The sequence below is a fragment of the Podarcis filfolensis genome (genome assembly GCF_964270895.1).
Source record: "Podarcis filfolensis genome assembly, chromosome: 5".
NCBI lineage: Eukaryota > Metazoa > Chordata > Lepidosauria > Squamata > Lacertidae > Podarcis > Podarcis filfolensis.
In genome coordinates, this window is record NC_139608.1 from 56,232,877 (window position 1) to 56,259,155 (window position 26,279).

At 40.8% G+C, this 26,279-nt stretch overlaps 1 protein-coding gene across 5 annotated transcripts in view; it reads right to left on the reverse strand.

Moving 5' to 3' along the window:
* The window catches only part of ADAM12 (ADAM metallopeptidase domain 12), a 186,625-nt gene that overhangs the window by 131,357 nt on the left and 28,989 nt on the right, over positions 1–26,279 (reverse strand). For 4 of the 5 annotated variants that reach the window (XM_083616864.1, XM_083616862.1, XM_083616863.1 and 1 more), the window contains one exon: positions 5,921–5,994. In XM_083616864.1, coding sequence (XP_083472990.1) covers positions 5,921–5,994 — 74 coding nt within the window. Of the gene's footprint in view, positions 1–5,920; positions 5,995–25,829; positions 25,950–26,279 lie in introns of those variants that run through there. The other variant, XM_083616866.1, reaches the window with a different exon arrangement.

Consider the following 26,279-nt stretch of genomic DNA (forward strand, 5'->3'; position numbering starts at 1 on the left):
AGGTCACCTCGGGTTGGCAAAGGCTGCTAGAGTCTACCCCCCAGATGCTTTGCTTCTAGCCAAGCTCACTTCAGATAGCAAAGAACAGGAGATGGAAAAGGCAAGTCAGATGATAAGACTGCAGAGTAATATGCCGCATGCACGTGAGGGTCACCACATGCATTCCCATGCCTTCTGTTACTTAAATTGGGCATTGCCTTGGCACCCTAAATTGACATGTCAAACATATGCTGCAACCCCATTCATGATGCAATGCTGCTTGTAGAGGGGAAAAAGGGGTGTGCAATGATTGTCATGGATGCTGAGAAGGGAGCCTGGCTAGCATAGCTTTGCTGCTGGGAGTGCACAGGATCCTGACACTAACCTTATGCCAGCATAATTTGGCTGCCAAATTGCTCAAACCATGCTGTTTAAAAGATGTCTGTCCAAGATCAGTTTGTCTCCTATGTGTCGGAAGGAACACTACAATTAATGAGTTACTGACCTATATGAGGAAGAGGTTTTTCTTTCCTCGTTCATTTTATATCCATAAATGATTATGTTACATTTGCTCTAGGTTCTTGTTAATATTGCATTCAGCGCTGCGTCCAGATAAGCTGAAGGTGAAAGGAAGCAAGCATCACTTGGCCAATTACCCTCTTGTATTCCCTTCAAAGTGATAGTAGAATAAAGTTATCAGGATACCTGGCATTCTGCTGTTGCAATTATAGATAGGAAGGGGTAATTTAAAGTGAGAATTTCTTTAATATGTTAATTGCATAAGCAAGCATATCTTCTCCTCTACTGCTTTCTCTACTTAATTAGCTGGTACAGCTTCATGCTGTGCTCCAGTGCTTGTTTTAGATACTTTCTATGAGACAATGGCTCATGTAGTTGTTCTTCAAAGTCACAAAAATGAGCTGCTTCTAATTATGCAGGCTGGGAGAAAAATATATCTTAATCCCCAAAATTTTTCTTTCATCCTAATGATGGGATTAAGCATATATGAATTGGCGTTTTGTTACGAATTCATTATGGTTCTCAGTGTCTGGAGCCCACACCAAAACAGAAGAAACTAAACCAAAGGAGAGACAACAGGAGGAGACCAAACACAGTCATCATAAGAAGGGATGATAGATAGGGATTGAAGAGTAGCAACATAATAGTTTACAGTTTTTCCTAATGACCCACAAGGCAGACAAACATGTTAGTGTAACCTCTGAGCTGGTTTCTAGTTTATCAGACAGAAAGAGATTGGAGTTTACATTTTCCATTTACTAAACTATAAGCTTTGTGGTACGTGAAAGACACATTTAGGGCTTATCCACAAACAACCTTTTGCCCCACTCTTTCCAGGCAGAGGTCCATGCTTTAACGCTCTGTGTCCCCCAGCCTGGGTGTAGGCAAAAGAATTCTGAGAATGGAACTTACTTCATTAAAGCAAAACACGGACAGGAATAATGACACAAGCACTACCACAATGACTGTGAATGTGATTGACTGCTCTGCAATATGTTGGCATTGATGTAACAGTGGAGTGTAATTTTTGAAAAAGCAACTTTTATTTTAATTAAAGGGTAACTCCAGCTGTCAGCTTTCACTGAAACACTACACTGCAGCAGCTGGTTCTAGGACTGACAGGTGAAATAGCTCAGTCAGTGGTCCAAGGGATAATTTATAAACTTTTTAAACTACAATATTGTTATGTACTGAAGTTCTCACCCTGGGCCAGCAGGGGCATACTGAAGATAGTTATGCATACAAACTATCCAATCACTGAATGTCACTTTCGATCCTTCATTTGCATAACTATCTACAGTATCCCCCTGCTGGCCCAGGGTGAGAACTTCAGTACATAACAAATATAGAAATAATTTATAACAGCCATATACTTCTGGGAGGTCCTGTTTCCCCACCATATAATTTCTGCTGTTTGTATTCTTTTAGTTATGTTTTGAGCCACTGATAATATTGTTGCATACCATCCAATCTCTGAGCAGTGCGAGACTGCAGCGCTTCCAGGTGCCTACTCAGAGTTTGGTTTCCTTGGAATCGAAAGGCTCAGGTTGTATATATGTGTAAATAAACCAAATATCATAAAGACTCCAAAGTCTCCACTGTGCCTCATTCCAAAAGGTAACCTGAAACCTGGTGTAAGTGCTTAGAACTCTTCTCCAGGAATCTCACAGCCTTCGGAGATTGGGGTGGCATGCAATAATATGTATATACTACTAATAAAAATATACTACTTTCATTTGTTCTGAAAGGGAAGCATTTTCAAAAGCCAGAAATATTGAGGAAACAAACTTGGAGGGACTTTGATAGGCTGGTAGAATATGGTAACTTTAGGAGAAGTTAGGGCATGAATAAAATGATATCAGATACTGCAAGGTGCCTACCTGGCCCAGTAAAGGAACCTAATTCTTCCCTCTTCTGGAAAGCAACCACATTTTCTCTCTCTTTAGTTCCTATATTATGCACAGTCTATTATCCTGTATCAAGGAGAGACAGTGTGATACAGTGGCTAGAGTATCAGTTTTGGGACTGGTAGGAGATCTAGGTTCAAATTCCGACTTCAACCATGAAACTCACTGAGATGATCTTGGGTCAATCACTTTTCTCTCAGTCTTACAACCACAGGGTTGTAAGGTTAAAAAGTCAGGGAGAGAACCATGCATGCTAACTTGAGCTCAGCTGGACAAAAGTGGGATAAAACAGTAAAAAATGAATAAATAAAATATATTTGCAAAAAAAGTAAACATATACCATTATTCTGCTGGCAAGGACAACTTAAATACACCAAGAAAAACTACAACATTAGACAATGTTATGGCTATTATCACTTTGACCCACATACATACAACATTTATGAGGACAAAATTCTTGAAGCTTGCTTAATACTTGCCCATAAATTATTGTTGTACACAGTATAGCTAAGTAGAGAGTTGGTTAGTCTGAGAAAGCAAATGTTGTGTAAATGGTCACTGAAGTGCCAATTTTGAAAGGCTGTTGGCACTGCAAGTGTTTCTAACACATTTTGAATAGATTGCAAGTCTCTAGAATGCATCTATTTATTCTCATCATAATGTGGTGCTAAATTAAAATGTGTGATTAAAACTCAGGAAGAGTTGTATCTGATGTTGCAAGAGAGGAATTCTGCTTGTGCAACCTCCCCCTCCTTCTCCTCCCCGCCCCCCTGTGCTGCCCCAAATCTACTCTGGAGGATCCCAAACCCTCTGGAGCATATGTTAAACATATTGAGGAGAGGCTTTGGGGGAGAGGAGAGGAAGGGAAAGTTCTGTTGCCCAAGCAGATGTCTGCTGCATGAGTGGAACAGCAACACTGGATACCACCCTTAGCCTTTTACACTTTTGTTACTAAAATCATTGCCTACTTTCAAAACTCCGTGATAGATTTGCTAATCGGGTCTCATTTGAATGAAATAATGTATCTGAACTGTGATCTGAAATACAATTCAATCAAAGTTTTCAGGAAAAGAGTTTTAATGCTATAAGCAGTGCTTTTTGTGATGTTATTCATTGGTATGAAGTACCGTCACCTCTTTAATTGCTGGCCATGGAAGCCATTTAGTGTTGGCACCCATGACACCATTACCAATATGCAAGCACTGGCACGTCATTTTTATAGCACTCCCCGCCCCCAGCACTGGCTAAAAGTAGCTGTTTTGGTCAAATGGACACCATTACAAACACAGGTTTTTCGCCTCCATACTTCACATTTTTATATGTATACTCTAGGTGTGCAGCTTACAAATTTAACACACAAAATGAACCCAGTACAGTCATTTACTAAATCTAAATACAGTAAGTATACCAAATTTTGAGCTCTGTAAGTTATTTATTATAACAACTCTCTAACAGAAGTCTTCCCTTATATATTGTCTGCCACAAAACAGAGGCACACACACCGTCCACTGACTAAGTGCCACCGCAGTTCTAACAGCAATGACTTCACTTTGGGAGATATGAGGTAAGGATGAAACCTTAGTAGAGAGGATGTCTTCCCTGAATCCTTCCTGCTTTTGTTTTAGCTTATATGGTTATCTGTAATTCTTATAATGTGTACAGGATATTTCCTATTATCAAAAACATATTTGGAAGAAAATAATCATTGGGATTGGGATCTTGACGCTTGCTAAATTAGGCTCTTAATCACATTCACCTTATCCCTCCCAAACACATAAAGGAGATACCACCAGGGAGTATATCTATCAGGATTCTACTTCTTTGGTTTTGCATGTGAAAGTTATACACATCCTATGCTTTAGCTCAGTTGCCTCACCCATACCACAGTTGTGTACCTAGTTGGACAGAAACCATCTACACAACCTCCGACTTCTTATTACTCTATGTATATGTATGTATACAGTTATTATGTATTAGGAGAATCAGGTTGAGAAGACTGAAACCAGCTGAACAGCTATTCTAAGATATGAGACACACACACACACCAAGATTGCATTACTGATAAATACTGCACACCACAGGATTTGTTGCCTAATCCAGTGCTCAACAAATAGATGGTTGGTGTGCAACTCTAGGTGGAAACAAAGGAGACACACCCAAGTCCTTTGCCATGCTCTTTGCTGATTAGCAACCTGAAAGCTCAAGATCAATACATTGCTATTCTTGGGAGGAGCGAGGCTGTAGGAAACATTTTAGCTGAACAGCTTATTATATTTCCTGCAGTTTCCCCTCAGCATTTAGAAGGTCAGGTAGGGTTACTAGGTGGTTTTATCCACTAAAAAGAGAGTGACAAACCAACTGATGATTGCCATCACAGGAGCATTTTGCCCACAGCACAGCAAGGGCCCGGCAGCGTAGAAATAAACACAGGAGATTGGTACTTGGGTTGAAATCGGCCAAGTACTGATTACAGATGTAAGTAGGGTTTGGCCAGGCACTGGGTATGAATCTGGTATTAGGCAGCCTGCCTGCTGGTTGATAATTATGGTGGTGTCAACCCAGAGCTGAGGAGCTGCCCCTGACATGGACCAGGTGCATCAACTCCACTTGGGCCGCTACTAGGAAAAGTGCTATGGCCCTCTGGCCCCCATATGGGCCCCCAGACAGAAACACCCTTCCTGAACCCCTTCAACAGAGTACCCAATCAAATAAGCATCCAACCTAATGCCTTATCTGCCAGAGTTGTGACCTGCAGACCAGCCAATTTGTCTGCAGGGGGAAACCCCCCCCCCAGGCCCAGAATACAGTGACCAAAGAAACCATAGCAAGGTCCTCACACAAGCCTGCGCCCTCACCTTCAGCCAGGCCACCTCCAGCTTGGGTGGGTGCTGAATCTGCAGTTGGCCTCCAAAGAGGGTGAACTTCATGCAACCATGCTCTTAAGTACTAGAAGGGAATGGGGCAGGTCAGCCTCTTCCCCTGTGACCAGATTTACCCCCTGGGCCAGGGCTTTTCCCTGTGGGCTAGCATGGCTGGAAGGAGAGACTCTGGTCATCCCCTCATGGCCACACGTGAAAATGGCAGTCATTGGACCATGCCACAGCCATGCCACATGGCAAAAGCTGCTCCCCTGGAGTCCCAGATGAGCAGGAACTGTCACTGGGCCACAGTCTATCAAACTAAGCAGTGATAATGAAAGGAAGCAATAAAGAAATACCGTTTGTTTCAAGAAAACTGGGCTGCCTTTAACCGTGTGAATAATGGTTACAAAGGGGTGGGGGAATGAAGCAGGCTTAAAGCAATGTAGAAAGAGATATACGTAATTATACATGTACTTACCATCTTGTTTTGAACAAGAAAAAGCCTAGAAATATGGTTACATGAGGCTATTTTCTAAAGCTAGATAGCAGTCTGAGCTACAGTTCCTCATGCATTATGTAACCCATCAATTTTAACTTTGCAATCGACTCACTAACACTACTAGACTGCAAGGAATACAAATTAGAAGTACTTACTCATTTCTCTCCAGGATGATGATAAGTTGCTCACTTTCAGTTTGTATAAGAAGTTTCAGCACTGCTGGGTGAGTCTGAAAAATGAAATTGAAGACTAATTCTATTACTCCAAACAGAAAATGTAGGCACCCCTGCTCTGTGACAGGTAAAAATGTGTAAGATTGGGACCCTTATTGCCAAGAAGATTGTGACAAGATCAGCAGGAAGATGGGGTTTAAGGTAAAGTGAACAGCAAGGAAGCATTAGTAGGATTTTGCAAAAAAAAAAATTGTATTAAACCATTGGCTAGTATCTCAACAATCTTTCATTTTCTTTGACATCTATTTTTAATTTATGCTGCCAACTGCAAATATATTTAAACACATTTATTTTATTGATTTAGTACCTCAGATAAATTAAGGTGTGTGCTTGAACTGCAGATTGATAGAATAATAACAATATATTGCTACAGGCCTCAGTATCACTGATTGACAGTGTGCCATTAAACTATTAGCAATAATTAAGGAAATCAGAACTTGCTGCTATAATTAAAAACATTATTAGAGACAATGGGGTGTGTGTGTCCATAAGTGTTTTAGCATTTCAAATACTAGTCCTCTTCTAGAAAGCTATGCACAGGGATTTTGCTTGGAGTAGATTTTTAAACTTTGAGGGATTATAAAAACCACGGATAAGGGATTGACGTATATATAAAATACAGTGGTACCTCGGGTTACAGACGCTTCAGGTTACAGACGCTTCAGGTTACAAACTCCATTAACCCAGAAATAGTACCTCGGGTTAAGAACTTTGCTTCAGGGTGAGAACAGAAACCACGCAGCAGCAGCGCGAGGCCCCATTAGCTAAGGTGGTACCTCAGGTTAAGAACAGTTTCATGTTAAGAACGGACCTCCAGAACAAATTAAGTTCTTAACCCAAGGTACCCACTGCTCTTGTTCAAATCCTTGTGCAATATTCAGCTAACAAGCCCTGCTAGCAGAAGCCCATGCAAGGACTTCTGCTAGCACAAGGTCCTCCTTTTCCTTCTTCAAATTAGCAGGAGGGAGGGTTCAGGAGGATCCTCCAGAACTGAACATGAGGGGAGAAAAAGATAGATCATTCCATCAGGCAAACAGAAATGTTTGTGCTGACTAAGCAACCTGCTTAGCGCCGAGTTGAATTCCTCTCCATATGTTTGCAAACAAGGTCCCTAGATCAGGAATGGTATAGAATTCACATTTCAAGATGAAATACAGTCTTAATTTCCTGATCACCTCGTACTGGGGGTCTGGTAAGGGCATGATGTATAGAACAAAGACACAGGAGCGGAGGTATTTACCAGAAGATTTCCTGCTCAGGTCTCTCCCCTGTTAAGTTGTTTTGCCCTGCTTGTTTTGGTACATTACTCCTGTATGAATTGTACCACATGACACCCAAAGGGCTTTCCCTACAGAAGCATGTAAGAAGCTGAATTTTTTTTTTGCTATTCCATTTGTATTCTCCTTCTCCTCCTTGTGAGGTAATTGCATCACACACACTGGGATGGGCACAAAGAGCTTAGCCACCTAAGCATTTCCCATGACCTCTTTCTTTTCCCACAGGGACACTGCCTAATGATACGCCCACAAGGACTGGGCTCCCAAGGACTCCAGCCCCACCCAGCATCAGTGCGAAGAGCAGGGAGATCTTCTTTTTCCATATTTGCTTAAGTGCCTTCCCAAGGACTTGGGTGGTGGGTGGGACAGGCAGAGCAGGTTCTCTTAGGCCAGGGGCTGGTCTGGGATCCCATGAAATCTTCAGTGGGAGTAAGTTTGCGGAGAACTGCTGAAGACGTGCAAAACTTCTCACAAACTCTCAGGATAAGATTGCTACAACTTGGCAGAACCAGAACTTTCTCAGGAACACTATTAAGAATGCCTAGACTTAAACAAACAAACAAAAAAACAACAACTATGGTCACCAGCATCTGGTGTAATCTATTTCATGTCAATAGTAGAGATTCATAAATATCATTTTCATGCAAGAAAGCAGCTAGATTAAAATAAGGCGTTGGAACGAACTTTGCAATAACTGGATCCCTCTACCATACTAAATAAATGCTTCAGGCCTAAGCCTTGGCATTCACCAGGCACTTGGGAGTCATTGATAGCCATGAATATTTAGAGGCAATGTTGATTACCACTTTAATATTACGCAAATGGTTCCAACACTTAGAAGAAATAAATACTATATAACTTGAAAAGAACAAAACAGAATTGCAACAGCTTAATGGATCCTTCCAGGTCTGAGACTCACTCACTCATTTATTTATACAATTTATATACTGCTTAATTACACTATTCTCTAAATGGTGTGCAGGAGACCCAAAACAATTAATCAAATATGAATTAACATTATAAAATCATTCTCTAAGTCTAAGACAAAACAACATCTCTCCAGGAAGTTCCAGAAGCTCATCAGGGACCAGGCTGAGCTCAACTAGTAGTTCCATAAAATTGGGTGCGGCTCCTGGTGGAGACAAGCCATGTATCTAACATGCACACTAACAATGATTCCCCTCACAGACTTCAGTGAGTGAACAGGGATATTAAGGATCAGGCATCCTGGCCCCAAGTTGTTAAGGGCCTTGTAAATGACCACAAGAGTCTTGAAACTGGTCCAACAGCATATGGGCAGGCAGGGCAATCTTTTGAGCACTAGGAATTACATGCTGGTGACAATCTGTCCCCAATAAAAGTCTAGCCACAGCATTTTCTACCAGCACATTGCAATTTTATTCCAGGCTTTTAACTGAAGTTTCATGCTATAGCTTTTTAACCCAGTATGTTTCCGAGCACAATTCAAAGTGTTGGTGCTGACCTTTAAAGCCCTAAACGGCCTTGGTCCTATATACATGAAGGAGCATCTCCATCCCCATCGTTCAGCCCGGACACTGAGATCCAGCGCCGAGGGCCTTCTGGCCGTTCCCTCATTGCGAGAAGTGAGGTTACAGGGAACCAGACAGAGGGCCTTCTCGGTAGTGGCGTCCACCCTGTGGAACACCCTCCCTTCAGATGTGAAGGAATAAGCAGCTATCCTATCTTTAAAAGACATCTGAAGGCAGCCCTGTTTAGGGAAGTTTTTAATATTTAATGCTGTACTGTTTTTAACACTTGATTGGGAACCGCCCAGAGTGGCTGGGGAAACTCAGCCAGATGGGCGTGGTATAAATAATAATTTATTTTATTATTATTATTATTATTATTATTATTATTATTATTATTATTAACTGATGCTAACTTTTTGTACTGTGTATTTGTAAACTGATTGGAGATTAGTGTAGCTAAGTGATATATGAATTGTTTAAATAAATAATCGAGCATGGAGGTTACCAATGAACAGATCAATATGGCCAGACTGTCCCAATCTAAAAACAGCCTGATTATGATAGTTGGTATACCAGCTGTAGCTAGTAAAAGGCATTCCTAGCCACTAGGGCTACCTGAGTCTGCACTGACAAAGATGGATCCAGAAGCAGCCCCAAATTCTGATCTGTCCTTCCAGAGGAAATGCCTACCATTCTAGGGAAAGTGCATTATGTGCTATACTTCCCCAGAGAAAGTACATAGGGGGCAACATAAGACATGACCTTCTTAGTGGTGACATACTGATTAGGGAACATCCTTCCCCCTGGAGGGACACTGGTGGCACTGTGGTCTAAACCACCGAGCCTCTTGGGTTTGCCGATCATAAGGTCAGCAGTTCAAATCCATGTGATGGGGTGAACTCCCATGGCTTTGTCCCAGCTCCAGCCAACCTAGCAGCTCGAAAGCATACCAGCGTGAGTAGATAAATAGGTACCGCTGCGGTGGAAAGGTAAACAGTTTCCATGCGCTCTGCCACTTGTCATGGTGTTCCATGCGCCAGAAGCGGTTTCATCATGCTGGCCACATGACCTGGAAAAGCTGTCTGCAGACAAATGCCAGCTCCCTTGGCCTAAAAGCAGAGGTGAGTGCCACACCCCGTAGTCGAATTCAACTGGACTTCACTGTCCAGGGGTCCTTTACCTTTACCTTTTTACCTTTCCTCTGAGGTACAACTGGCACCAACATTACTGGCATTGCCAAGTTAAAATACATCTGTTTGCCTCAGCTGTTGGATGTTAGTCCACTCCTGTTTGTTTGTTTGGTGGTTAAATGTTTTAATTCATATAATCATACCTACTCTTATCTTTTATTTTAAATACTACTCTAACATGTTGTGGGACAATCCAGTTAAGGACAGGTTAAAAAATCTCTCGATAAAAAAAAAAATAAAAGATGCAAAATGAAGAGTATGATTATTCATGAGTCCTTAAGAAATCTTCATTGTCAGGCAATTATTATTAGGTCCTATTTAAAAACCTGTATATATAATTACATACTCTCAATAGAGAAGGCAAACCATCTTTGATGACAGTACATTATTTTGAAGTATATTTACCTTTTCAGGTATTAGATGTGTTTCTACAAGCTCAGCAACAACAGAGGTCATTCTGAAGATCAAGAGCTTGAACATATATGCTGGTTTTAGAGGCACCACGTAAGTCATTGTGATCAGCCATTTCAAGCAGGGCAGCTTAGGAAGCTGGTTATCTGCTGTGTTTTAGAAGTGTGGCTAATTCCCCACTGCTGAAATTATTGTTGGAACAAAATGCAAAGGGGTTGGTATCATAAATTAAGAACTAATAAGCCACTTTTTAGTTGCAGCAGATGCTTATTACTGCCAGGCACTGAAAGAACTTCTGTATTACTATACTGGAATCTTGGTATCAAAAGGTCTGGCAAGTAGCACCTCTGCAAAAACTTATGAAAAACTTATGACTATAATGAAAATATTAAGGAGTTAAAGTAAATGAAAGGCTTTTAAAATAACCTGATGGTACTTGATTGACTACAACAATACAAGAGAAGGGGTAGGCCACCTTCCCCTGAGTGAGTATGCACATTTATGGACGTTGTAAATAAATATTCATATTAAATGCTTGATTATTTAATTTCTATACCACTTAATATATTTAAAATATCTCTAAGTGGTGTAGGGAAAAAAAGAAAATATCAATGTAGCAGAGACATATGGATAAGAAATGCATTTGTATAGATTTATTACCTGTTTGTATATGTATTTTGCTTAAACTTATTTTTTTAAAATAATAATTCAGCAGTGCCAAGTAGGTCTGCAGAAAATATTTCTATTTGCTTTTTGCAAAATGGGACAACCTCAGTTTTAAATATACCCTGCCAAAAACATGCGCTAAACTAGGTTAAAATGCTGTATTTTCTGCACAAATGTTACTTTATATATTCCGCATAGAACATGCAGAAGATTTTACATCTCTCCCAAGAGAGCTCAAGTAATGTTTGTTCATGCTTATTTTAGCCACAGATTACATAGGTTCCATTTGCGTATAATAATAAGCCATAGTTAGAAACAAAGTGCCTCTCCCTCTCTCACACAGTTAGCATCAGACTAGGAAGGTTTAAATTCCCGCCCCCTTTCCCACTACCCACCCTTTCATGGACCTGCTGCTTAGAGGGGAAGGGTGAGTGGGCTGCAGTGGCTAGTTACACTTTTATAAACACAGCAACATTGATGGTGTTAATGCAATTTAGGTCACATCTTGTATGACACTAACAGAGTACAACTTCCCCATTAACTTCTAGGTGGCAATAGTTCACGAAAGATGTTCCTTCGATCTTTACAGGCTATTTCCTGCTATTTAAAGCTGCATGTCTTTTTTCTTCTTCTACAGAGCTTTCCCCACAAAAACTCACTCTTTAAAGCTCAGTCAAAGCAAACATCAATCCCCGGAAAACCTAAATTGATGTTTGCTCCAATTGAGCACTAAAAAGCGGGTTTTTGTGGTGAAAGCTACAGGGCAGAAAAAAGGGAGGAGCTTGGACATGGCACTTGAAAGCATGGACTTGTACCTGGAAAGAGAGGGGCAAAAGATAGGTGTTGATAAGCCCAAATTCTCAGTATCTTACCCTGATCAAGAAAAGAATGGCAGAGACACAGAAACAAATTTAGAAGGGTCTGAAGCTGGAAAGCAGTAACCGATTCAGCTATTTTTTGGAAAAAAAGAAGTCTGGGAATTGAGCAGTATGTGATTGTCTTGAGTAGAGTCCAAGCAACTGAAGCCTTGAGTTTAGCAACATATTCTCCTTTAGGGACATATTTGTTATTGCAGCAACAAAGAATCCAGTTTCTTTTGACTAATTATTACCAACCTGGCAGAATGGGCATGCATCCACTATTAACTGGGAACTTACTTTTATGTTGTGAACCACCCTGTTATCTTCAGATGAAGGGCTGTGCACAAATTTAATAAATAAACAAAACAAAACAAAACCCACCCAAATGTATCATCTGCATCAGTGGGACACTAAAATGCAACTAAATTGTGTAACAAGTATAATTCAACGTGGATGTTTATTTCTGTGCATAACAGATCTGCACTAAACCAAGCAATGGATAGAGTAGAATCTGGTGGGCTCAGAGACATCAATCAGCCTTTTCTTGTAGGAAACAGGTTCCATACCCCTAAAACTGTGGCCTTTTCTTGCACCTTTTAAAGCTGTACTGTTTCCCTTTTTGAGACAAGCAACAAGAACTATACAGTGTATTCCAAATATGGATGAACCACAGATCTATAGCTAACATCTTTATGATCATGGCCATTTTATTTTCAGTCACTTAGGCTATTTATTAACAATCCCTAGCATGGATTTTGTCTTTTTCAGCAGGAGCACACATTGAGTGGAGGTTCAATTTAAGGTACTGGTATTAATCTTTAAAGTCCTAAATGGTTTGGGACCAGGATATTTGAATGACTAACCGCACCCATATGAATATGTCAGATTTTTGAGATCAGCCTCTAAGGTCCTTTTCTCTGGTCCATTAGCATTAAAGACTTTCTTGTTTAAATCCACATTTGGGTAATTGCATCGTACTGGGCTTTAATTAATGTTTTTTTCTGCAGCTGCTAATTGTAATGTTCGATGTGTCTGTTCTTTAATAACTTGGCATTTTAGTATATTGTTATTTGTCAGTAATTGTGACGTGAGACATTTTGTGAGGGAAGATAAACTGAAAAGCTGGCAAAAAAACAATTAAAATTAAAAAAAATTGATCTATCCACCACAATCCCAAGTTTCTAGTTAGTTGCTGTTATTCCTTACAAAGTTCAGTTCTTAATTAGAAAGGGTTCTTATAGCCCTGTCTGTATTAATTCATTTGATTTCTTAAAATCTCAGCATCAGAAAAGCTGATTGGAACCAATTTGTACTGTGCCCTTGGAATAATAAGAACGAAATAATAAGGATTTGAAGAGATCATAGCTATCCAGATTCTAATCCAAGCTGAATTTATTTTGAAAGTCTTGAAGGGGTAATAACAGATAGGTTTCCTCCCTGAATGAACTCTCAAGGTCAGACAGCTTAATACATCATCAGTTGATTACTTGGCTTTTATTCACCTAATATTATTCTCTCCTTCTGGAATCTCACCCTTAACTCCAAGCCAGTTACTATGTTCTATTACACAGGTTTCATGCCAAGATCACTTAGCACAGATTTCAAGCTCTCTAAATATCTCTCTGTAAAATGTAACCAAGACAAATTTCTTTTTTTTGCTAACTGTTAGACTTTTGCGTGAGGTAATGGAATTTAGGCCAAAGTAAAGAGCCAGCAGCTAACTTTATTTTCTTTTAAATTTCCATTGTCTTTCATGATCTTTTAAAGATAAATTGACTAAGTAGAAAAATAGATGAAGTATTGTTCAAAAAAAATGAAGGGAGACATTTCACCCCTGATCTCAGCATATATACTGAATAATGCAAAAAACATTTCAAGGCTGTATTTCCAAGGCACATTAATTATTTTTATGTGTGGTAAATGGTCGTCTACTAGAAATGTTGATTTTTGATAAATGTATTAGTAAATTAAAATACAGGCACATTCAGTTGGCTTAATAAGAGTAATGTAACTTTTTGAGTAATTGAAACAATTTCTATGCATTTCATGGACAAAATAAAAGCACCCTACAAGAGAAAACAATGGAGTCTTGTGAACATAAATTGTGAATATTTATTCATGTGTATTGTCTATTGCTTTAAAATAGTATAGTGCATAAAAGTTTTTTGCCTTTTTTTAAAAAAAAGAAGAAGACAGAGATACTGTTGATTTACATCAACACAAGTGAGAATTTCTTTCTTACAGTTTTCATATTTAAAATGGAAAATCCTAGATCAGGGTTATATGTAAACTTTATTGTAGAAAGAAGTTTCCAATCCACATTGGATAATATTCAGTGTCAAGTCATTCCCATTGAAAGCAATGTCCATTAATTAAGGCCAATAATTTGTTGGCTACAGCCTGTTGTTAACCATGAGACCAGGTTCAAACAACATAAGAAGCCAAATATTGGCTTAGTTCATCACTTGATGGCTGCAACATCATGCGATATTCTGCATATGCAAGACCACTAAGGCTGAGCCACATTGGGGGGTGGGGGGTGGGCACAATTTGCAACCTCCTTGTGAAATGCACTTTTTCAGTGATTTTTTCAACAGACACAAAAAGATGGACACAGGTATCTAAGCATACATTCAGATTCAAATGTTGCCCACAGCATATAACCAAGTAGCAACTGCTTTACAACCATGCTTCTGTTCGTCAGTTTTCTTCAGCCTTGTAACACTGTAGCTGAATCTGATCAACTATGTGATGTCATTTTTTACTATAGAAAAGAAAGTGTATTTAACAAAAAAAGGGGAAGAAAAACTGCAACTGCAACTGAGGCAGTGAACTAGCATTATAGGAAGGTGTTGGACTTCCCCAAAGCTCATTTTTGCAGCAAGATGTCACACTGAATATACAACATTGACCTACAAACCACCACCCAAATACTGCCTATATCATTTTACAAGCCTTCAAATCCTTTTTCTGGATATACTTTGACTTGCAGCTGAATGCATTATGAAATACTGCATAATTTAGCTACATGTTTGAATAAGCACTTGGCTAGGCTAGCTGCTAGTTGTTATTTTTACCACTCAGTTATCCCATTTCAGCTGGGGATTGCCACATTTTTTCAGAGCCTTGCTTCAGCGAAAACGCTGGCCTACAAAAACTCAAATGTTCAGATATTTATCTTTTATTTCCACATCCCCTTCTTTACTTTTGCATTATGCATGCTGATAGCCACTGAAGCCCAGTATAAACATAACAAACATCTTGCCTACCAAGTTGTTATATAGCTCTGCATCTTTCACACACACACATTACGGTAACAGCAGCTTTTCAAATGTTTCTCTAAGGCAGGCAAGAAATGCATTTGCCAATTCCCATCCACCTCCAATTGAACTTCCATTTTAAATGAAAATTAAAGCGGGATATTCAATTAGCCATCATTCTTCAAGGGTTTCAAAGTACATTTAAGGAAGGTTGGATAATGTTTAGAGAAGGGAAGTGGTTCATGGTTTCAGCTCTCCCCTTAATGTATTGATAAACCATTAAGATGAACATTATAAATGAAAACTGATTTGAGAAACACACACACATGAGAAGAAGACAGAAAAATAGGAATTGCTTCTCTAAAATGACTTTGTTTTGGAAATTTTTGCAATGCAACTTTCTTCCTTTGTCAAGACGTATCTGTGGTCTCAAATTCAATTAATTCATTAGGTTCCTTGAATTGTTCTATATTTCTCAATACATTATGAGCAGAAGAGCAAATGTTCAAGGAAGGAGGAAATGCTGCCCCATCTTATTTGCACACACACACACACACACACACACAATCCACTATATAGAGTTCTCTTTTTAAAAAAAGAAAATCAGAGGATGGAAATGAGTTGTCCTTGAGGCCTGGTGGAAAACCCTTTGCACACAAATTGTTTCAGTCTTTGTCCCTAAAGTTGTCATATCAGTTTCCAACATGCACTTTAGCTCCTGGGCAGCAGAGTTGCTGCTTGTCTCTCAGGGTAGGCAGCTGTTCAGGGAGAGAATGGAAACTAGAATCTGCCATCTATTTTGTTGTACTTGAACTACAGGGGCTTCATACTGCCACTGGCTGTTCTTGCCACACTCTAATCTGTTTGCCTTGGAGTGGAGATGCAGAGAGCTGCCATCCCTTCCCCCCCCCCCACACACACAGAGAGAGAGATCCTCAATGCTGTCAGTTTCCTGATATATCAAAAGCTATCCTCAGCACTTTCAAATGGCTCCAGTCACACTTCAACCCTGCACATGGTTAATCGGAAGGAATAGAAAATGCCAAAAAAGAGCTTTACAGATACCAGCTGTTTGCTGTCAATGTTTCCAAGAGACAAAATAAATATGGTTTCAGAGCCGAAAGGATGGCAGGGGTGGTCACCAAGATGGCACCTGTTTGTCCAAATGAATGGTCTCTGTCAGTGTTTTGTTTTTTTCTAGAAAAGAGGTGCCAGTATTCAGCACACAAGGGAAGGCTCTCGTATCCTGCCAGAGCATTGCACCTCCCTCACTAATCCGAGCAGAAGCTTCCTGGCCTTTGGGAAGGTGGTGCAAAGCTCCGATTTAGGGGAAGAGTGTGTGCACAGAGTTGCCGGTAATGTGTACCAGCGCGTACTGCCAGAAAAAAGCACTGGTCTCAGTACGTAACCCTCAAAATTATAAAATGCACAAGAGATCGTTTGGTCTTCCTGCTCAACTCCTGTTTACACCAGCTTGGCCTCTCTTAACTGAACACCTCCACCCCAGCTGAAGCATTCCAACATTTCACTGGATGCTAGGATTGAGCATGCACCTTCTCTTCTTTTCAGAACAGAGTACAGATGCAAATATCTTCCCTCCTGAATACAAGTGCAGTGATGAAAGGTGTAGGTGCTTTTTTCCACCGATGAGAGCGGCTGATGGTGGGGTTGTGGGCTCCCATATTAGGTGGTGGTCACATCTCTCTTTTTTGATCTTCTTACATGGCTTTGACTTTGTGCTTTGCCACACACACACACACACCACAGACTGCCATTTTGTGACTGTGTCCATGGCACACTGTCTAAATTCAAATGTGCCTACTGGAGGTTGGAGACCCTCAATATAAGGAAATGCAAAATAAGATTATCTTTCCTGAGCAAGTATAGTAGCTCCGTTGCAGTTCAAAACAATGAAATTCCCTGCTGCTATCCTAAAAGACAAAGCGAGGGGAAGGGATGCATATAAAGAAGGCTGACATGTCTTCATGTTGAGAAATCTCTTGCATGATTGGGTTTGTTTGTGATGGCCTCCATCTGTACTGCAACTGCTCCTCAGCAGGAGGGTATTTTAAAATATATTATGGAATGCCCAAGTATTGACTCTAGATGGTTCTGTTACATTCAGTTGTAGCAGACATTGTTAGACATTCATTGGTAGCACATCATTCAAAACACGTGTAAGTGTACATAGCATGCAAATTCAGGATGACCAAATAATGATTTCTGTCCTGCAGAAACACCAGCGACTTAAGCATTTTATTTCTTATCAGAAAAAGTAGCATCTCTAAATGGCACTTATGAAGCAGCACCTGATTGGCTCCAGTGTCACAAGGGGCCTGTGAGGTCAAAGCCTCTCTGGCTTCCATTTGTGTGGCCACACACAGGAATTGTGCAGCCCAGTTGGGAAAATCCCAGGGAAGCAATAAGACTCAAGTATTTGGATTTGGACTGGAATTGTGCAGCCCAGTTGGGGAAATCCCAGGGAAGCAATAAGACTCAAGTATTTGGATTTGGACGCGGGTGGTGCTGTGGTCTAAACCACAGAGCCTAGGGCTTGCCGATCAGAAGGTCAGTGGTTCAAATTGGACTGGACCTAACGGTCAGGGGTCCCTTTACCTTTCTTTTTGGATTGAAATAGGCAACAACTTTTTTGATTGCACCACATTGTGTCTGCAAACCGGCGTACCCCAAGAATTTTCATGTAAGTGGCCTTGGCTTAGCTGCAGTGTCATGGAGAAGCTGTGTAGCCTTGAGGCAGGTTACTGAGGGCAAAGAAAACTTGGAATCCAGATAATTTTAATTCTAGGAGTAAAAACAAGATATAAAAGCATTGCATAGAAACCTAGGATTTGCAAAATTATCATTTTGATGTCCAAATTTGCTAAGCAGTTTTAGAGCCTTTTAGGAAAACTGAAGCATATGGTATTTGTAGCTTCTGATGATATGTAATTATAAATGAGCTTCATTTAGCAGAAAAGGGAAAATGGGCCAAACACATTGGCATCCTTCAGTTTCATACTAAGAAGTTGTGCTTTATAGGTTACGCCAGAGACACAAAACAGCATTTAGTGAAAATATCCAAAACATTCACTACCTATCACATACTATTTCCACTACTTCAAGGCAACACAAGTTTGCTGTTCGCCACAGCTCCAACAAAACCAAGATGCAGACAGCAACATGCTGCAGATTTCCCAGCAAACAAGCTCAGGGACAGAATACCTCTCCAAGTGAGCATTTCAAATTAAACCCAAATAAGAAGCCCTCCATGTCTCGGCTCACTGCTAATTGAAAATAAAACAGTTAAGCAACATAGTCTGTGTGATCTACCAGAAGGATTTTATAGCCCAGATGTCCCAAAATGTGTTTTGAATTACCTCTTGCTCATTGTAAACAGTTAAATCGTCATTGTAGAATTTTGTATATTTATGAGGCAGCATATTACAAGTCTTTTTACCTCCCGAAGAGCTTTTGAAGTTTGGATTTGTTTTGCCATCAGGCAAGTGATACAAATAATGGATGTGCATTTTATTGTTACATGCAAATTATTTTTCTCTTACAGTGCTAGACGTAAATCAAGATGTACTTGCAAAGCAAATTTCAAACTCTTTCCAGTGATTAAATATGACCTAAGTCTTGTTCATTATAGTGGTATAGGTGGTCCAGCATAAGAGAATACTGGAGGGGGGAAAGCCATGCAATAATGCCATGTAGACAGAGGATTCACTCTACCCCCCATGCCCCAATATCAATAGCTTAAAAGATTTTGTAGATTCTGCTCCCAAAGGTTTAGAGAAATAAATCTTTACAGCATTCATGCCTTAATCTCATAGTACACGCCGTAGATCCTTCCCAGGCACTATTTCATTCCTATAATTCACAGAACCATGTTTTCATGCAATGATTGCAACTGATCATATGGTAGCCTGGAACTCAGGACCATCCAATAAAGCTGAATTTTGGAAGATCCAGGGCAGATAAAAGAAAGTACTTCTTCAAACACTGCACAGTTAAACTACGGAAATCATTCTCATAGGATGTGTAGTGATGGCCATTGGTTTGGGTGAATATAAAAGTGGGTTAAAGGTAAAGGGACCTCTGACCATTAGGTCCAGTCGTGACCGACTCTGAGGTTGCGGCCCTCATCTCATTTTATTGGCCGAGGGAGCCAGCGTACAGCTGCCAGGTCATGTGGCCAGCATGACTAAGCCGCTTCTGGCGAACCAGAGCAGCGCACGGAAATGCCGTTTACCTTCCCGCCGGAGCGGTACCTATTTACCTACTTGCACTTTGAGGTGCTTTCGAACTGCTAGGTTGGCAGGAGCTGGGACCGAGCAACGGGAGCTCACCCCATTGCGGGGATTCGAACCGCCGACCTTCTGATCGGCATGTCCTAGGCTCAGTGGTTTAACCCACAGCCCCACCCGTGTCCCAAAAGTGGGTTAGACACTTTTAAATTCATGGAGACAATTCATGGAGAATAAGGCTACCAATAAGTACTAGCCACAATGGCTACCTCCACTGTCAGAGGCAGTATGCATCTTAATACCAGTTGGTAGGAATCACTGATGCACTCAGGATCTACTCATGGGCTTCTCATAAGCATCTGGTTGGCCACTGTCAGGAGAAGATGCTGGACTATATGACCCATTGGCCCGATCCAGCTGGTTCTTCTTGTGTTCTTACATTCCGTGTTTCCTCAACCCCTCATTGCACAAATTATCACTACATAGAGTGCTGGTGATTGTTTATTTCATAGAAACATAGAATCGTAGAGTTGGAAGGGACCCCGAGGGTCATCTGGTCCAACCCTCTGCAATGCAGGAATCTCAACCAAAACATACATGACAGATGGTCATGCAACCTATGCTGAAAAACCTCCAAGGAAGGAGAGTCCACCAAGCGACTTCAGCACAGCAACTATCAGATTTGAGACCCCCACTGTGCAGAGACCAGGATGGTCACTCGTATTCCCCACCCCACAAACAGCCCTGACCCTCCACAAACCCGAAACTGTTACTCATTCAAATGGAAGCTGCCATTGCATCCAAAAAACCCTAGTCTCTAGGATCATAGACAATTTTTAAGTATGTATCTTCATATTTAAAATCAAATTTTCAGTTCATGCAACATGGAAAATTATACTGTGGAGCAATCGCTTTTAAACTGTGTTCTAGAAAGACCTGGGTTTACACTTAAAGCACACACAATGTTATTTTTCTAGAAAAATATGAATGCCTCTCTTTTTTTCTTATAATGGCAGTGGTGCCCAGCTGAGTAGTGCTGGAACTGAGTTCCGGTGAGTTTCTGCTGGAAAAAAGCCCAGGGCACACAGCAGATTTCTCATTGAGAAGCGCATTAACAGTGAGCAATCTTCTCTGAAAGGCAACTTGTCTCCAACTATTAAACTTAGTGTGCAGATCCAAGGGAACATTGGGTGTGTTCTAGTTCATACTCTCTGATTATATAGATCAACAGCAAGGCCAACTCTAGTACTGCTCAGTGTCCTTCCCATATGAACAGAGCACATACTTTAATATTATTATAAGTTGTGGGTTCCAGGGCTTGGGGTGCCAGATTCCCCCAAATTCCTGTTAGGTGTTAGGGGGCTTGACTTAATTCTGAATTCCGGGAACCAACAGGGATTCAATTGCCAGATTAGCCAACCCGCCTGATAATAGTCACTAAGTATGAGCTGTTAACTTAAAAAATGCAAGGAGATGAGCCATTAAGAAAGCCATACTAGACAGCTCTTGGAAGGTGCCCCTCCTCTAGCTCTGAGTTAATAAGCAGGATAAAGGCCTGAGTTTGAAGGAGAGCAGTTGTTTTTTTAGGATTGCAGATGGCTGAGATGTGAGCTCAGGGGAAAAGGTGGTAGTATATACTGCGGATCAAAACACACCACTTCCATTTGTTCTGAAAGGGGAGAGCACTTTTAAAAGCCAGAAGTGGGATTTGTGTTTCCTAGAGGAAAGGCCTGGGAGCAAGGTGGCCTGAAGCCGAAATGCAGGGAAGAATAGCAGTACTCCTTGAGCTACTTGAGCGGATGCAGCAGCAATAAAGCCAGCAGCAGAGTGAGCAGCTTAAGGGAATGGAGCAATGACAGAACCAGCAATTTGAGCAGATGCCCCAGTAGCAGCACCAGCAACAGATGGAGCAGCTAGAGCAAATGAACCAATGGCTGAGCCAGCAAGTTTGATAAAATGGACCAGCTGCTGACAGTGTGTGAGAAAAGCCTCCGTGGAGAGGAAAAGGTGATCCGAATGCAAGGTGAGAGTCCTGCTCCATGAGATGCTTACAAGGGGCTAAAAGTGACCCAGGACCCCTGGAATCTCGCACAGTTCAGAAACTGGAGTGGCGTGCAACAAAATATACCCAGGACATCCATGGGAGACTTCATCAGCAGTCGGTCTGTGTGAAAAGACCCTGAAGGTAGAAAGTTGGAAAACTGTGGCTGTAGAATAACCATCTGAAATCCTAAGACATCTCCTAGCAGCAGAGAACCTGATCAGTCTTACAGGGTTCGACCACACTTACTCCCCCCACCATTCCTAGGCACAGGTCCACCCTTTAAAGCTCTGGGTGCAAGCTCTGGGTCTTCTTTTTTTGCCCTTCCACTTTCCTCAGGAAAACCTGCTCCTTTATGCTAAATCAGAACAAACAGCAAATTGGGCTTTCTGTGGATCACTGTTTGTTCTGATTCAGCAGTAAATAGCATGGGGTTTTTTTTGCCAGGGCAAAAAATTATATAGGGAGGAGCATTTGGACACAGAGCTTTAAAGAAGAGGCCTGTGCCTAGAAACGCAGCACAAAAGGAAGTCTGGATGAAACCATGGTTTGAGGCAGGGCAGCCACTTATGCATCACCAAAACAAAAGAAATGGCCAATAGAGAGTTAAAATGAACTCAGCACGAATATAGCACTGTACTTATAAAGAGTGTAACATGCCATAACTGTATCAAATTAGCTGTAGCTTTTAAATTGTTAAGACCATGCTTTGTTCCAGCCGTTCACTGTATTCCAAAGTAAGATCAAAACCTCTTTTATGATGGAAATTCTTAATGCTTGAATTAAAGGAATATCACATTATATACTACTATATATGAACCAACCAGGATTCTAAGAGCCAAGTTTTCTGATGCTACCTTATAGCTGGTAGATCAAAAGAAGGAAGTATTACAAAGACACAGTGAACACCAGCCTTAAGTGTAACACTTTCGCATTCTCAGCTGGGTCGATTACTTCAGTAGTGAGATCAATTTGGCCAAGACTAGACCAACAGGCTTCACTGGCCAAGTAGAACAAGCTTCCAGCCAAATCTATCAGTGTGTCACAGAAATAGCGAGTGAGACATTTACTCAGCCTAGAGTACTTCACGGTGAGTGACTAAATCACAGCAAATCCACAACGTTTTGGTTTTTTTGTAATTATATTAGCATATTAACATGTAAGCCACTGGAGATCAGGATTACAGCGGCAGAAAGGTTCTCAATGTCCAAAGTGGTAAGATGTGTTATCCAAATTGCAGAGGTTGCTATGACTGTAATCAGTGAACTTTTGGCTCATGCAACTTGGCCACTCATTTTTTTTCAAGCCAGCTCAATGAAACAACACCACACTTAGCAGAGCTATTGACGCAACTATTCACAAAGAACACTACAAGTGCATGACCAAATCTTCAGGGTTTATCAGCTCCATCCTTCTTTAAGATATTTGTAGGGGGCTTTGCTCCACATCGCATTGGTTTACCAACTTAGGTAGGGATCCAGAGCATGGCCTCCTTTGTGTTACAATTGTAGTTTTGCAAATCCATTTCTGAAAAGCTCACAAAAGCTTTCATTTGATAAATAAAATGGTCTTAAACAGATTGGCATGTGGGATATTAACTTTTTTGTGCTTTGTTATGCAGGGGAATGTTTTAGGTCACTTTATGAGATGTTTTATCTCTATATATTTCAATTATTTCGCCGCCTTTCAACTTTATTCCTTAAAGCTGTGTCTTTCAACCGGTGGGGGGGGGAGGGCTGCCCCCATGTGGGCATATGAAGACATATGAAGATTCCAGTGGTGGTGGGGACACACGACTTTCTATAATGTACAGTAAAAAAAGATAGCACTATGAAAATATAAAACTATGTAGTGTTATGTTCTGAAGGTGAGAAGAGTATATGCAGCTTATTAAGTAATATTTGTGACATTATGAGCATACAATACAACCAGCACAACAGTTCATCCTGCACAGCTCAGTTAATCAATCACATGTTTATTTATGGTGTTCATTTCCATCAATTTTGAGAACTTCGAACTTTCTCTCCACACCCGGAAACATGAGAGACAGAGAGAGAACTTCAGCTACGTATACGATCCAGTTAGATAACTACTACTTATTTATTAATCCCATTTGGCTTTGCTCACTAAACACTAAACTCCATCGTCTCCTAGTCAGGCATTTCAGATTTGCCAGGCTGAATCTAAAGTAGATCACCTAGAAGACCTCTGGAAAAACTTCACTGATTAACAAAGAGCTTTCCCAACTTTTCATGTCGGTGACACCCTTTTTAGACATGCATCATTTTGCAACACAATAATTCAGTTTTACTAGCAAACTGGAGGGTAAACTAACCCCTTTCCAGCCCCGGGAGGAGCATGGGGACATAGCTGTCAACTTTTCCCTTTTTTTAAGGGAAATCCTATTCGGAATAAGGGAATTTCCCTTTTAAAAAAGGAAAATGTTGACAGCTATGCACAGGGAACATTTGCACAACACACCAGCACACTGCAGCATACACACTAACATGTAGTGACACACAGTTTGGAAACTCTGGGTTAACAACTTGATTCTGCAGACAATACAAATACTCTGGCAAAGGGAACTGAGGAGACCATCCTGTCACTGCAGAACACACTGTGAAGAGCTCTTTTATCCCTGACGTTCAGTCCTTGCCAAAGCATCTCCAAGAGAAGTTTTTGGAATTCAAGTGTGCGCCAACAGCCAAAGATGATGTCAAATCATTCACTTTGCAAAAGTTTGGCTTGAAATATCTCTTGATATACCCCAAAACAGGAGTGCAGGCTCTGCTCATCATTGTGCCATTTTCATCCACATACCTTTGCAAAACTCCCCCCCCCCCGCTCTTATGATTATTAAAACAAAGGAGCTCAACATACTGGATGTTGAAAGTGACCTAAGCTGTGTCCTGAATGCAAGACATTGAGCCTAGCATGCAACATCATCAGTGTTCACATCAATACTAATTGTAGTAGACTTGTTGAAATTTTTAATTTCATATGAATTTTTTGAAAATTTGAATAATTTTTTTAGAATTGTAAGCATTTAGATTCATTTTTATTAAGCCAAAAACTATTAACTATAATTAAAAGTCACAATATTTCATTTGAATTTTCAAAAGGATTGAAATAATTAGGGGAGCCAGGCTTGACGGGTAAATAATATGTTTATATTAGCTAAAAGGGTACACGGGTTAGCAACATAGCTGTCAACCTTCCCTTTTTTGGTGGGAAATTCCCTTATTCCAGCGCTGTTTCCCGCTGCTATCCCGGATTGTTAGATATCCTGTTGACTGTCCCCGGGACAGGTGAGGCTGCTGATCCCTTATTTTTGAGGCTGCTGATTCCTTATTTTCAAATCTGAAAGTTGACAGCTATGGTTATCAAAGGTTGAGAAACACTGCCTTAAAGGCTGCTTACAAACCAAAAACAACCTTTAAAATAATTCCCCTAGAAAATAGTAGAAGACAACTGAATTCAGTGGTGTATTTTGACCATATTATACATCTTTTTCGAGATACACACCCACACACTATCCTTTTCTTGCCCTGTAGCCATGGCTAAAAACACAAGACAGTTGCAAGTCTGTACTATGAAACTATAGGAATCAATAATGCACTTGCTTCACAGTCTTTTGATTCCCATGAATTAAGTATTGCTAGCATTTTCCCCCAAATCTTGCCAGCTTTGAGGATTTACAAGGCTCCACTTGTTTCAGCAATGCAGGGTGTAAAGTTCTTTATCCGCTACTTATACTGAAAGATCCCTGCAGTTTGGCAACTCTTTTCCCGGGTAAAATATACAGACTTTGTTTGCGATTAGCATCTTTTAATGAAGCGATGTTACCTTGCTTGTAAGCTGCATGTAATGGAAGAGTATGACCCACAGAACTACATTTGCACTTGGACAAGGCCCAGGCTGCAGGTAAATTGAACTGCTATCACAACTGCTTCAAAATATGTCAGAAAAGTATTCTGTGTTAAAACAACTGATATGCCTCCCAGCAATATTAGCTTAATAGTTAATCTTTAAACCAAGTTTTAGGGGGCCTTCAGCAAATAAGGAAAACTTTGCCACCACTAGGATCACACAATTATTTAAAACACATGATTGTCTTAAATAATTTCTACTAAGACAAAACATGGAGCATTTCCCCTCAAACATTTCCTTTAATACTGGGAAGTGGGGTGTGTGGCCAGGGTCAACTTAAACCACAGCGTGATACTGAATCGCCCCTTCTAGCCTCGTGCCATGGATCTCCCGCCCTCCCACCCTTGGTTCAGGTTGCATCATTGGCCTTGCTATGGACTTCAGTTGGTCGCCGTTGAGGGGCCTCGTAGGACTTTTTCCACTTGGCAAACTGGCACTGGCTACTTGGTTTTCGCCTACCTCGTAGCAATTGTCACAACTTTGTAAGGTTTGGCGGTTAGGCATTGGAATAGCAATGTGTGGGGGAGGGGAGGTGCGGCCATCACCTGCCCTTCCATGCTTAAGGGTATTCTGTTAAAGCAGGGGACAGCAACCTTTTTCAGTCGTGGGCCGGTCCACCACCCCTCAGACCATTGGGTGGGCCGAACTATATTTTGGGAAAAAATATGAATGAATTCCCATGCCCCACAAATAACCCAGAGATGCATTTTGAATAAAAGCACACATTCTACTCATGTAAAAACACCAGGCAGGCCCACAAATAACCCAGAGATGCATTTTAAATAAAAGGATACATTCTACTCATGTAAAAACACGCTGATTCCCGGACCATCCGTGGGCCGGATTGAGAAGGCAATTGGGCCGCATCCGGCCCCCGGGCTTTAGGTTGCCTACCCCTGCGTTAAAGGA